This window comes from Lolium rigidum, chromosome 2 (assembly GCF_022539505.1).
Source record: "Lolium rigidum isolate FL_2022 chromosome 2, APGP_CSIRO_Lrig_0.1, whole genome shotgun sequence".
In the NCBI taxonomy this organism is placed as follows: Eukaryota; Viridiplantae; Streptophyta; class Magnoliopsida; order Poales; family Poaceae; genus Lolium; species Lolium rigidum.
In genome coordinates, this window is record NC_061509.1 from 49,983,523 (window position 1) to 49,996,573 (window position 13,051).

General features: G+C 45.6%; 1 protein-coding gene across 1 annotated transcript; it reads left to right on the forward strand.

Annotated features, from left to right (window-relative positions):
• The first annotated feature begins 492 nt into the window (after positions 1-492).
• LOC124691725 (probable protein phosphatase 2C 55) lies at positions 493-4,792 on the forward strand. The gene is made up of 4 exons (XM_047224999.1): positions 493-842; positions 3,104-3,425; positions 3,652-3,801; positions 4,279-4,792. Exons 1-4 carry the CDS (start codon positions 493-495, stop codon positions 4,570-4,572), a joined length of 1,116 nt encoding a protein of 371 aa, XP_047080955.1. The 3' UTR covers positions 4,573-4,792.
• Positions 4,793-13,051: the final 8,259 nt, after the last annotated feature.

Here is a 13,051-nt window from a genome sequence, read left to right on the forward strand (position 1 = left end):
GCATAAGAGTTAACTCATAAAGCAATAAATTCATAGTAAAGGCATTGAAGCAACACAATGGAAGATTAAGTTTCAGCGGTTGCTTTCAACTTGTAACATGTATATCTCAATGATAGTTTGTCAATGCAAAGTAATATAACAAGTGCAATATGCAATCCATACCGAGCACATAACTTTTATTGGGACGGAGGGAGTAGTTATGTGTCAATCAGAGAAAAAGGTGGTTTTTGAGGGAAGATAAAAAAAAGTTGGTTTTCAGGGGAAGAAAAAAAGGTGGTTATATGACAAGACTGTATCAAATGTGGTGGTTAATTGTCATTTACTGGAAATAAAAACCCTTCCAAGTGGAGAAGTAAAAACTTTTGCCTCCTTTCGCCCGGCCGCACCCCAATCCTTCCTCTTCCCCCTCCCTCGCCCCTAGCCCTAGGGTTTCACTCCCTTTCCACCTCCCCATCCCGCCGGAGTCTCTGGGCGTAGCAGCCACGCGGCAGGATGTCCCTGGCGGCCGCTCTTCAGCGCGCGGCCGCGCGGCTGCTCCGGGGCGGCGCCGGCGCGCCGAGGGCCGCGCTGCCGGCCCTGGGCGGGGCCCGGTCTCCGGTGCGCGGAGTGCCAGCCGGGTTCCTAGGGATCTGGGGAGGGCCCGCGGCGGGCGGTGGCGGGTCCTGGTGGTTCCGTTGCGCCGTGAGCAGCGTGTCCCGGCCAGGCCTGCTGGTGGAGCAGCTGCTCGTCGGGGGCGGGCGCTCCTTCGCCACAGGTGCTGTGCCGGAGGAGGTGTCCTTCAGCCCCGCCGCCCGCGAAGCGGATGGATCGCAGCCTGAGAAATCCGTCGGCACCTCGGATAAGTATGTTTCCCTCTCTCCTCTCCTTGATCTAGCAGTATTTGTTTTGGCAATCAACGCATTGTAGCTTAGTGTATACATTCTGTATTTTCTTTGGATCAAGAACAAGCTAGCTCAATTTAGTTTTGAGGGTTTAGGAAATGCCTTGTGCGATTCATTGGGTGGCCACTGTTCCCTCATTGTCTCCATTGCCAGCTTTAAGGCTGCATGTTATCATCTCAAGGCTTTGGATGCACATAATTGGGTATTGTTGAAATTGAATTGGACAATATAAACTTATGTACAAGTATGAAAATAGTAGGTATATATTAGAATGTTTATATAATATTTTCACACATAATAACATTAAATAAACAGAATTAGGTGGGAACTACAACACACATGACACAAAATATTTTTCAAGTACCAAACAAAGTGAACTCAGCTCCATAGTTCAGTCGTCCGAGACAAACACGCACAACAAATTTTACAGCTTCAAAACATAAAAGGAAGATGAATTTTGATCAAGCCATCAGCCGTTCGCAACAAAGGGAAAAAATCAAGGCATCAAGTAGCCAGATTAAATTCCAGAACGAGCGTGGTACTACTAGCACATGCGCAAACTACCCAGCTGTAGGTTTAGGTCACTCTGAAATACACCAGGATGGTGTGCGCTCCTAACAGCAGATTTTCGGCTGGTCGCATTGGGCAGCCATGGCCAGCAACACCAGGTAGCTACTGTCGATCAGGTTGGTATACCTCTGCATTTCTTCGAGGGGCCGCCGGAAAAACTCGTCCGATGTAGCTTTCATGCCGTCCGTAACGACGAAGCCACGTGCACATCACTGTGCTCTAACTGCAGTGTACCTTTTCTTAAGAACATAAGCCTGTGCAAAGTGCAGGTAAGCAGAGAAGCCAAATGGTCCTGAGATTGTTGGACAACCAGCTCTCTCCGGTGCTACTGGTCACCTTGTAGATAGCATACACAAGAAAGCTACTGATTCATCAAGCATCTTCATGCCAAACGACCAAGTGAACTAGTTAGTTTCAGCAAGCAATGAAAATCTGAATGGAAATTTTTAGAAAAAAAGGACGATTGCCAAGAACATAAATTTACCTGTGCCCTGTCTCCCTAGGAGATCTAGCTGAGTGAACCAACTGCAGTCGGTGACCTGCTGCTCCCACCCAGGATCCACCTCCTCCAACTCTGGCCGGCCACACTCGAGCCGGTGAACTGCTGCGCGCCCTTTGAACGGGCCAGCGATTTTATCCCCTCTGCCCTCCATGCTCTGGCCCAGGCTCCCGACAGGAGAAAGATGCGATGGGTCGTTGTACAAGAGAGGATTCGGGAGGCCAGGGAGAGGCCGCTGTACTACTCCCACCGCCCGGTCGATCTAGGGTTAGGGGCGGGCTAATAGGAGAAGATGGATGGGCGTCCGACGAGATGGCTTCGGAGGGGGAAGGTGAGAAGATGGCGGGGAAGGGAGAGAGAGAGAGAGGAGGGTGGGGAGAAGCTCACCGGTGCGGCGGCCGCTGATTCCTTCGGGTCGCTCGCTGTCTCCCCTCTCCGCCACGAGCGAGACTGCGAGAGGCCCTGTTCTGTTCCTAGATGAAGCGGTACGCACGGGGGTGACCTCCGAATCGTGGGAGTGCCATTTTGCACACAAGGGCGCGGGGCTTGGAATCGGACACCATTTCGAGGCCCAAAATCCACACGCATCCAAACAGCGGAAATGGAGGCTCGAAATCCAGATTCCCCAATTCCGAGTCTAATTCCGTGTGCATCCAAACACAGCTTTATAGTTTTCTGTAGAATTGGGAACTGGGGCAAGCATGTCCTGTTTATCTAAAAAAACTAAATTATCACTGGGATACCATGCTCTTGGGTTTTGATGGGCCCTAATGATAGAACATAATTAGTGCTGGTACCAAGGACAAAAAAAAGTATTTTGCTTGGGAAGTTTCAGAGAAAAGAAAAATCAGCTCCAAATTACTGTCATCTAGGGTAGTACCGTATTACTCTATAGCTAAATCTCACAAGTGGCCCACAAGGGCTGCAGAGAACCGGACAGCTGGAGAGGATGGCAATTAATTGATACATACGACGGCTAACTTCAAATTGCCAACTGTTTGAGTTGTGTCGTGGTTTATTCAGTGTAGCATGTCTTGTGGGTGCATTGTGCTCTAGGACTACATCATGACATGTCTTATGTATTGTTACGAATTATGTTATGACTGGATATATGTACTTGTATTATGCTCTGAAAAATTGATCACTATTTCAGGGACATGTTAGCGGATAGGCCCTTGAAGCTTCTTTCTGGGTCATCTTATCTACCACATCCGGATAAGGAAGAAACTGGTGGCGAGGATGCACATTTTATTTGGGATGAACAGGCTATAGGGATAGCTGATGGTGTTGGTGGTTGGGCAGACCTTGGTATCGATGCAGGTCAATATGCTAGGGATATTATGTCTAATGCATTGACTGCAATAGAAGAAGAGCCAAAAGACAGTATCGATCTTACAAGGGTACTAGAAAAGGCCCATAGTGGCACAACAGTGAAGGGTTCATCGACAGCATGTATCATTGCTTTAACCGATCAGGTTGGTTACTGGTCTTGTTTATTTTTGTTCTGACATGATAATATATTGTGGCTTTGGCATCAGTAAGAAAAGCTAAGAGTTGATCACAATTCTTTGTTGGTAATATAATGATAAATCCCCTTTTTACTATGTTATCACAAATTTTACTTGACTCTTGAACATATTCTAGTCTTAAATATTGGCTGCCTTATCAATATTTTTAACATCTGGTTGCAAATTATCTCAGGGTATACAGGCAATTAGTATTGGTGATAGTGGCTTTTTAGTCATCCGAGATGGCTGCACATTGTTCAAGTCACCTATACAGCAACATGATTTCAATACCCCCTACCAACTTGAGAGTGGCAACTCTAGTGACTTGCCTAGCGCTGCGCAGGTAAGTTCATGTTTTAGTTCCTCAGTCTGATTTATATACTGCATAGTGCATTTATTTTTATCATAACTAATATATGGACATGATTTGCTCATTTTAACAAATATGCATAGTTTGTGTCTGTTTTAATGGAGAACATAGTTTGTATTATGTTGCAAAGTTGCATAGGGAAGCCTTTGTGTTGATGGGCTGCTTAAACTCTAGTACTTGCTGATGAAATAAATGCATACAGTTGCCATCTAGATTAGGAATCCTGTAGTCCATGCAACATATTTATACTTGCAGCTGTATTCATTCATGAGAACGGGATAGTCTAGCGATTGCGACAGATCAAAACCGAATGCCCATGTGTATCACCGCTTGTTGTATATTTTGCAAAGGATATTGGCTCATGTTTTCTAGAGCTGTTGGGAGCGTTATTTTCGTATGCAGACTAGTGTTACAAAATACTTGGATTGTGATCACTTAAGGTGTCTCCAGGTGTTCAAGGTACCTGTTGCGTCCGGTGACGTAGTTGTTGCTGGCACAGATGGGTTGTTTGACAACCTGTACAACAATGATATAGCGGCAGTGGTGGTCCATGCGACCAGAGCTGGCCTGGAACCCCAAGTGACTGCTCAGAAGATAGCTGCTCTCGCACGCCAGCGTGCGAAAGAGTCGGACAGGCAGACGCCGTTCTCGACCGCAGCCCAAGAAGCTGGGCACCGGTACTACGGCGGAAAGCTGGACGACATCACCGTCGTGGTTTCGTACATAACCGCTTTCAGCACTTAGTAAGGCCATGGACTTGGAATAGTTTGGCCGTTGCCTCCCCTTTTTGCTCTGTAGATATACACGGCCCCCCTTTCCAGCTCTGTTTTTTCCCCTACTAGACTGTAAAGCTGAGCTGGACGCTTTATTGTTTGTAAGTATGTCGACTGGATGAATACAGTAGTTGTAGTGAATTGCAGACAATCTTTCTAGTGCTGTGAGAAAAGCATCAAAGGGCGTCAAATCAGCATTTTATTTTCTTTACATAAGCTTTTTTTAGTTATATTTTTGTCGATCTTGACAGATGTCCCCACCTCTTTTTTACCATGTGTCAGCTACGAGCTTTAAAATAAAAATAAACAAAACGAGGTCGACCTTTTACTAGCAATTACCTCACAAGTTGTCGTTTTACTGTTAAGAACTATTGTTAAATGAAACTTTGTTGTGAAATTTACTCTTTACCCGGGTGACAGAGATAGCTATGTCAGTCACACCTATCACATCATCCATGTGTTATACAATATCTTTTTGCTTTGGAAACGGGATATCGCATGGAATTTGCAACGATCATCCCAGTCAGTCATAGTACATGTCAATTTCAATAGTGTGGTGTTTTCAAAAAAAAAATTTCAATAGTGTGGTGAAAGAAGTATCAGAAGCTTTGTTTTCTTATGGGAGATGCCCATACCTTGTTGCTTATTCGGACAGTAAAGATCCAACACATGAATTTCGTTGCTGGAGTTGCTGTGATGATATGATACAGTTGAAATGTTGAATGCTTGTGAAGTGAGAAAACCAGTCAGTCATTGTGATAACCAACATCGCTTTCTCGGCGGTGGGATGGTATGCAGACAACCGCACGAGGCGGCGGTTCCAGGCCAGACTCGGAGCGCTCTTGCCGGCGATTCAATGGCTCCCTTCCCCCCCCCCCCGATTGCCATCCAGCGAGGGGAAGGGGAGGTCTAGTTCTGACCCGTGTGTGTTTTAGGGCATGTAACATGTTTAGTTCCTACCTACAGTTTGCTAAGTCAATGTATGGTTAGTCATAAAATGTGGCTTCAAATATTGAAGCCAAAAGTTGGCAAAAAAACGAGTTTATGATAAATGGACCATACATGCGATAAACTATAGCTATCGAATTTTGGCTTGGCAAATTGTGGCTAGGAACCAAACACGCCTTTAGTTCTTGATTTTGTAGGTTTTTGAGGTTCCTCTATCAACGTCATGGTGGAGCAGATGTTGATGGTGCTTCTAGGAATAATGGTCTCCGAGTCCATGCTCCTTCTCGTCGGAGGTGTTGCTAACGCCGGCGAGAGGCTTGTGGAATCCAAGCTGTTGGAGTGGTTTCGATCTGGGATGGATTGCTCTTGGAGTGTAGTGGTTCTAACTGTTGTGTGCTTGCGGAAGACGGTGGGGATCCGGCCGCCTGAAGAGCGGGGTAACATTGGCCTTGGATCCCGTGTTGAAGAGGCTTAGGCTAGATCCAATCTTACGAGGCTGGTGGCTATCGTGGCTCCTCGACGTATCATGGTTAGGGGCTTCTTCAGCGCCAAAGAGTGGACCAACTTTTCTTCTCCGACGATGGCGAGGGATGGGCGTGCTTAGTAGTTGCGGTGATAGCAGTTTGCGGCAGTACAAATGTTTGTATTCTTCCTGTGTTCTGCTTGTTATTGTTATGTTTATGAATACAAGTAATGTATGACTATAGCGTACATCATAAAAAAAAAGCCCGAAAGAGCAGGTGGCGGTTGCACGTATCTTTCTCCTAGGAAAATCAAAGCAAAAGAGAGGCCGTGAGGGTGTTTCGCATCAACGTCTTCGATAACCAACTCTCTAGCCTCTTCTTCCCCATTTCCACCGGAGCCGATCCAAGGGCGTGCTCCCCATCACGCGATTAAACCTGATGTCGACATGGGTCGGCGAACGAGAGGAGAGGATATGCCGGCCATGCTAGCTAGTCATGAATTTGAAGCTGATGGATGGCAGTACGATGCGGGACGCCCATCTTGCGGTGTCTACAGGAGTGTGCTATGTCACCTTTTATACATCTCAATTTCCACGGAACGTTATCAATCTAATCAGATACTCCACATCCTTTTCCCGATGGATCGTCTGCAAAACTAGCAGGAAGCTAGGCTGGAAAAGAAAGAGAATTGCCGAAAACCGGCACAATTCACGACATTGTAAGATTGGTCGCTAAACACATATTAAACCATTTCTAACCCGTGGGACGCTATAAGTGATGATGTGGCGTCCTAAAAATAAGCTTAGAGCCACCGATGGACATGGGACCCACACATCAACGCACATTTCTTCCTCCTTATCCCTCCTCCCAATTCCAATCCGGTGTCACCCTCGCCAGTGGACTACAACGCCACCCAGAAAGCAGCCGGGACGCGCGCGGCGGGCGGGAACCGAGGCATGGCGGGATAGCCGCCGTGAGTGCTTCTCCCTGCCGCAGGCCACGGGGAACGTGACCTGACCGCCGCCCACCTTGACGAGCATGGGCTTCCTCCGTTCTTAAATAAGTAGATATCTAGCTCTAAATTTTTTTTCACAAAAGAGTGTATTCCTATCTTCTCAATATTTTAAAGTACACAAATTGCATCTCTTTCATCATACGAAAATTAAATCCAATAATATTGAGCACATGTTTTTCTTGTTTTCTACATTCACTTATCTTATTGGAGATGAAATAATTAAAGATGAGAGAGATGTTATTTTGCATATTCCCAATGTATTTTTTACTTCACTTCATAATTTATCTTGGAAAATTCGCATGTACGATTATTTATGGACAGAGAGAGTATGTGGGTACATAGGTGTACAAATGTACACCCATTAATTTTGGCAAAAGGCTTGGATTACATGTGTCTAGAGCATATATTGTAGGCTAAATCAATGAGAAAATCCAAATATAATACAATGTTCAGGGTGCTATGTAAACCCATTGACTGGATGCTGGCTCCGCCGCTGCTTGCCGATGCCGAGGTCGACTTGGCGGTGATGGTGTGCACCAGGCAGGATCCTCCCCTCCCGCCGGTCTCCACATGCACGCCCATGCCGATGTCCTCTCTAATCGACGATGGCTACCGGAGAGCGGAAGGGAGGATGGCGGAGACCTCCCGTATGCCTTCTCCCGCACGTGCTGGGTCGTGACCTTGGTCATGCAGGTGCACCAGGACGTCACGGCCGTGTCCATGGTCGACGATGTTGGGAGGAGATCAGCGCAGCGTGCCACATCGACCATCGGGACGGTCGGCTCTCACCCTAGACTCCGGCCAAATTGGTGAACGGAGGTGAGAAAAAGTTGGAATAGAAGGAAAAAAAAAGAAATAGAAAAAATGTAACGGCCGTCAGCAGCTCCCGTCAATTTTAGCCATGTCACGTCTGCGAGAGGACCATACCTGTCGAAATAACAATTACTGCTTCTTGCAAGCATGTCTTCCAAAACTTGTGGTTATTTGCAAAACTTTGAAAATCGGTTGTTTTCATCATAATTTCTTGAATTGTGGTCGTTTTTTTAATTATGTTGGAAAAGAAAGATTGGTGGCGGCTACGGAGCTGGCGGTTGACCGGAGATTTTCTTTCTTTCTGCAGAATGAAAGCAGACGAGGGACCGCTAGCATGCTCCGCAACCCCTCTGTTCTTCTTCCCACTTAAGCAAATCGACTGACGTGCACGCAATCACGACGGATTATTTAATCCAAGTCGTGCAGCTGATGCATGCATCTCACGCTGTCGCGGCGTCGTCGGTAAGGTATCTACCGATCTACGGGTACATTCTTCTTGGCTAGCCCAAACATGTGATGCATGTATAATGTATTCGTAGTTCTCTGGCCTATACACGCCAATCAGGCTTAGGCCATATCATGACACCAACAAACTGGTTATATACCTGCAGATACGTATCAATGTATGTATCTAGGCGTGTTTTACTACATACTACATACATACAAATTTAGGGAAGTGTTGTTTTGGCTCATGGAAACATATGAACCTTTTATTTTGAAATATATTTTAGACACATTTTGAAATGTCAAAAAAGTTGAAACAAAAAGATTTGCGCGTACAGCTTCACGTGCTACATGCCCACAAAGTTGTTTAACGAATAATCAACTTGTTGTGTGGCGTGTGTAAAAAAACAAAATTCGGTCCCATAAATAAAAAAATTCACAAGACAAATTTTCTCTGTTATGCATGCTTTTTCTCGAAACTTGATGAATGGAAATGTATTATGGAGATGTACATGTCGATTTGTTGTTGTCAAAATATTTTGACACTTCAATTTTTTTTTGTAGAGGCAGCATATGTACCCTGAAGCCGAATTGAATTTCCGCGAATTTAGACAAACTTAATATATCTTTTAGAAATGAAAGGAGTAGTACTATTTTTGTGTTATTATATTACTAATTTAACATATCCTTCAAACGTTTTTAGTTTGTAAACTTAGGCCCCGCTTGATCGATCCTAAACTAGCCAAAACGGAGTTTTTCTTTTTGAAATTCTAAACTAGCCAAAACTAGCCAAAATGGAGTTAATTCATTGAAACTTAGGTCAGTTTTGACTTTTGGCCCAATTTCACCTGGGAAATATCACGGACCATGGGAAGTCCGTATCATTTCTTGCTGTATCCTTGTGCTCTGAGAAAACCCGCCCTGGAAAGTTACAGCAGCAAAACTACACATACTCCCTCCATTTTTATTTAGTTCACGTTTTAGGGTTAGTTAAATTCAAATTATGTTAAATTAGACAAAAAAAATATTGCAAAATATATTAACATCTATAATACCCAATGCATATAATTAATATGAGAATATACTTTACGATGATTCTAATTATATTGATTTTATATTGTAAATGTTGACATTTTCTCCAAAATATTAAGTCAAAGATTATAAAGTTTGACTTTGACTATACCTAGACCGCAAAACTAACTATGCACGTACAGAGGGAGTATGGAGTATTTCCCAAGCGGGGCCTTAGAGCATCTCCACCGAGGCACCCAAATAGCGGTCTGACGGTGATTTTGGGCTCACACAGAAGCACCCAATAATGCGCCGACACGATTTGGAGCCTAATAAAGTCGCCGATAACTCCGTGTTGGCCCTTGTGGAACGGGCACGCCGTGCCACACATGATATGGCAAAGTGGTCCCACTTGGCAGCAACAACGGCATGTGTCAACGTAATTAAATCACCTCGCCGGTTCCCTAGGCGTGGACACCCGTCCCTTGACAAAGGAGGAGTCGGAGGATGGGGACTAGTTTCGGTAGGTGCAACTGTTGCTCCGCGAACCCAATGATATGGCGAAGGTCCGTGGCCTGACCCAAGCGCTCTAGGAGTTATACAACATGGCTCTAGCGGCAACTTAGGGCTTCGGCGAGGAGTGGTCGGCGGCGGACCTAGGCATGGTAATCAATCGGATTGACTCAGATGGCTCTGATTTGACCTATCTGACTTCGATTAGAATAAATTTAATTTTAGCATTTTTTCAAATTTGTAAAATAGACCTAAGTTTGAATTAAAATCTTCGTCTTTTACGAATTTGTTTCGACTCCAAAAAAGTTAAGGGTCAGGGTGCGAATGGCGACGCTCCCAATCGGGCACTGCAAATGCCGCTGCCGACGCTTATTTAAGACAGCCGGTGAAAATCCTCTTCGAGAGAACGAAATATGAGACAAGGTATGCTCCGAAGAGAAAGTGGTAAAATACTAAATATGTTTATGTAGAGAACGAGACTAGTTTTTTTTCGATAAAGGGAATATATTTATATCAAGAAGATACCAATTACACCCAACCTCTGCAACAACGCACCACCCTAATGGCACTACGGATGCACACAGCCAAAAAAATGAAAAGAAAACTAAGAAACAAAAGTCCCGCTACAGTATCTCGGGCCTAACAACAAGAATACATCCACCGCCAAGACAACACCCGAATTACGTACTCTCCAAAAACGACGCCTCCAAGAAGGGAACAGTGCTCAAACACCATCGTCGCCCGATCAAAGATCTTAGGTTTTCACCCCGAAGATAGTCCCCGCTCTCAAAACAATGCCTCCACCAAGGCCATTGCCAGGCACAACCAGTTAAGGCCAGACATTAGGTTTTCACCCTGAAAGGTAGGACTCTGCACAGAGAACGAGACTAGTAATACATCCCAAAGCAGCTTCGAGTGAAGACAAGCTTAGTATCTCTAGCAGTGACGCACATGAGACGAGGTATGCTCCGAAGAGACCACGTCTTAAGATTTGACCTTCTAGAAAAGAGGACATTAGGAATCTTCGAATGAATAAAAGAATACAAGGATGCCAGGCGTAGGAGTTTATTCCGATGCTTGACATTTCCGTCAGGCTGTTGTCCTATCAAAGAAAAAAATGGCAGCGAAACAATGTAATTATATTTCAATCGACGATCAAGATCTAGTTTTAAGATATATACTTTTTTTACTAAATTCAAGTTAATTAAAAGATATCGGGAGGAAGCAGTACTGTACGATAGCCGAGTGACTTTGTCAAATTCAGCTAAGCTCTACGAGAATTATGTCAATATTACCGAACATGTACACAGCTAGCTAATACAAGCAAGAGTTGTTCACCTACTGAGCTAGCTACAACGTCATCCGAACGGATCCGCATAAAGCCCGGAACAGGAACAGAGAGAGTCAAGCTAGCTACGGCGACGTGTGTGGCGCGTTTCGCAAGCCTGCATGGCCTTTGGTTCCTATCGGTTCAGCACTTTTCGATCCGTTTGGTTATCTGGTTGAGCCTATATTTTTGCACGAACCACTTCTCAAAGCACTCTCGGATCAGGTTCTAGAGTAACGTCCGATTCGGCCGTTTCTAGCGAGTCATCCTCGTTTTCGAAGAATTGGAGAACGCAAAGCCACCGCGGGAGATGGCGGGAGCTCGCGCGGAACGACGAAATCTCGGCGAGATGAATTCGGTCGCCGCACTTGAATTTTCGCCACCGTATATAGAGGCGGCTCTCTCACCTGCAAATCCAAATCCCCCATTCTCCCATTTCGAGCTCATCCACCCTTCCCGATCTAGCGACATGGCCGGCTCTTCCTCACCCGCACGGTAGGCGAGGCTTGCGGCGGCGACGTCTTCTTCCTCTGCGTCGATGACTTCGGTTGTGGTAAGCTTCTGCAAACCCTAGCCTTAGATCTAGATCTTTTGGGTACACAAGGGGGGTCTTAACGAATCCATTGTAGGACATTCCTTCAACCCTCCGTCGCCATCGAGGTTGTGGAGGTCTTCCAGGTTGTATCTGACTCTATGGTGGTGGTGCCTGCATCTTCGCCAGGGTCCCCTGCTTTCCCGACCTCGGTGCTGCGTGTGGCTCCTTTGACTATAAGACCGCTCTTACTTATCTCGTTGTTCATTGATGTGGTAGTGGTAGTTCACTGATGTGGTACTGCTTAAGGATGTGGATGTGGATGTGGTACTGGTAGAGTGGTAGTGGTGATAGTTCATGGATCTGCTAGTGCTTAAGGATGTGGATGTGGTAGTGGTAGTTCATTGATCTGCTAGTGTTTGTCATGTAGGTGATCATACCTTTGGGCTCCCCCGATCTGTCTGCGCCTACTATGAATGCCCAGCCATGTCTGATTGCAAGCAAACCTGCCATGGTTTGGAAACCCGAGCTATCAGAGTTTGTGTTGAACCGGTTGGTTCAGCTCGTTCGTAGCGGCGTCTGTTTTAACATGGGACTCAAGGAGCAGCAGATGAAGAAGGTAGCCGCGGATGTTCTTACATTCGCTGACATACATGTCACCACTCTTCAGCTCTACAACCACATCAGAAACTGGAGGACGAAGTGGAGCGTCATTATGAAGATGAAATCTGATCGCATTCTGAACTGGAGCAAAGACGGTTGCTACTTCTACGACGGTGATGAAGAGACGGCGGATGAGTACATTCAGGTACGAAGCATCATTGAGTTCCGAATAGATCTGAAAGTATGTGAATGTCGTCCACACTAACACTTGTTACCTGAAGCACTTTCAGTACGTCGGCACCCCGATCATGAACTACGCTCAGATGAAGACGATCTTCACGCCCCGGTTTGTGTGCAAGATGCAGCTATTCCAGCCTAACTTGCTGGTCAGGGCTATCGACTTCATTACAGACAACGAAGTAGAGTATGCCGAGTACCGTAAGCTGCAGCCACCAGAGAGGAGGAGTTGGCTTAGGACCTGGCTCCGCAACCAGTTTCCTGCTTAGTGTTTATGCTTCCTTCGTCATGATCTGCTGATTTTGGGAGGTGATCTTGTATACCTCCATTAGCTAGGACTTGCTACAACCTGATCCCCGGTTTGTAATGATGAACTTTTTCGAGGTGGTATATAATAACCCCTCGTGTGAAGAACATGTGATGCATCACGAAGTAGTTGCTTCGCTCATGATGCATAACCCACTAAGTAGTTGTTGTGTATTACCAGCACCTTTTGTGATGAATTGAATCTGATGTGTGTCGTTATTCAGTACCGGGTAACCT

Excerpts from the sequence above, each read along its gene's own strand:
- LOC124691725 (XM_047224999.1), top strand. The coding sequence starts at position 493 with ATGTCCCTGGCGGCCGCTCTTCAGCGCGCGGCCGCGCGGCTGCTCCGG. Across the intron at positions 843-3,103 it reads TCCGTCGGCACCTCGGATAA|GGACATGTTAGCGGATAGGC; the intron begins GTATGTTTCCCT and ends TCACTATTTCAG. Across the intron at positions 3,426-3,651 it reads TCATTGCTTTAACCGATCAG|GGTATACAGGCAATTAGTAT; the intron begins GTTGGTTACTGG and ends AAATTATCTCAG.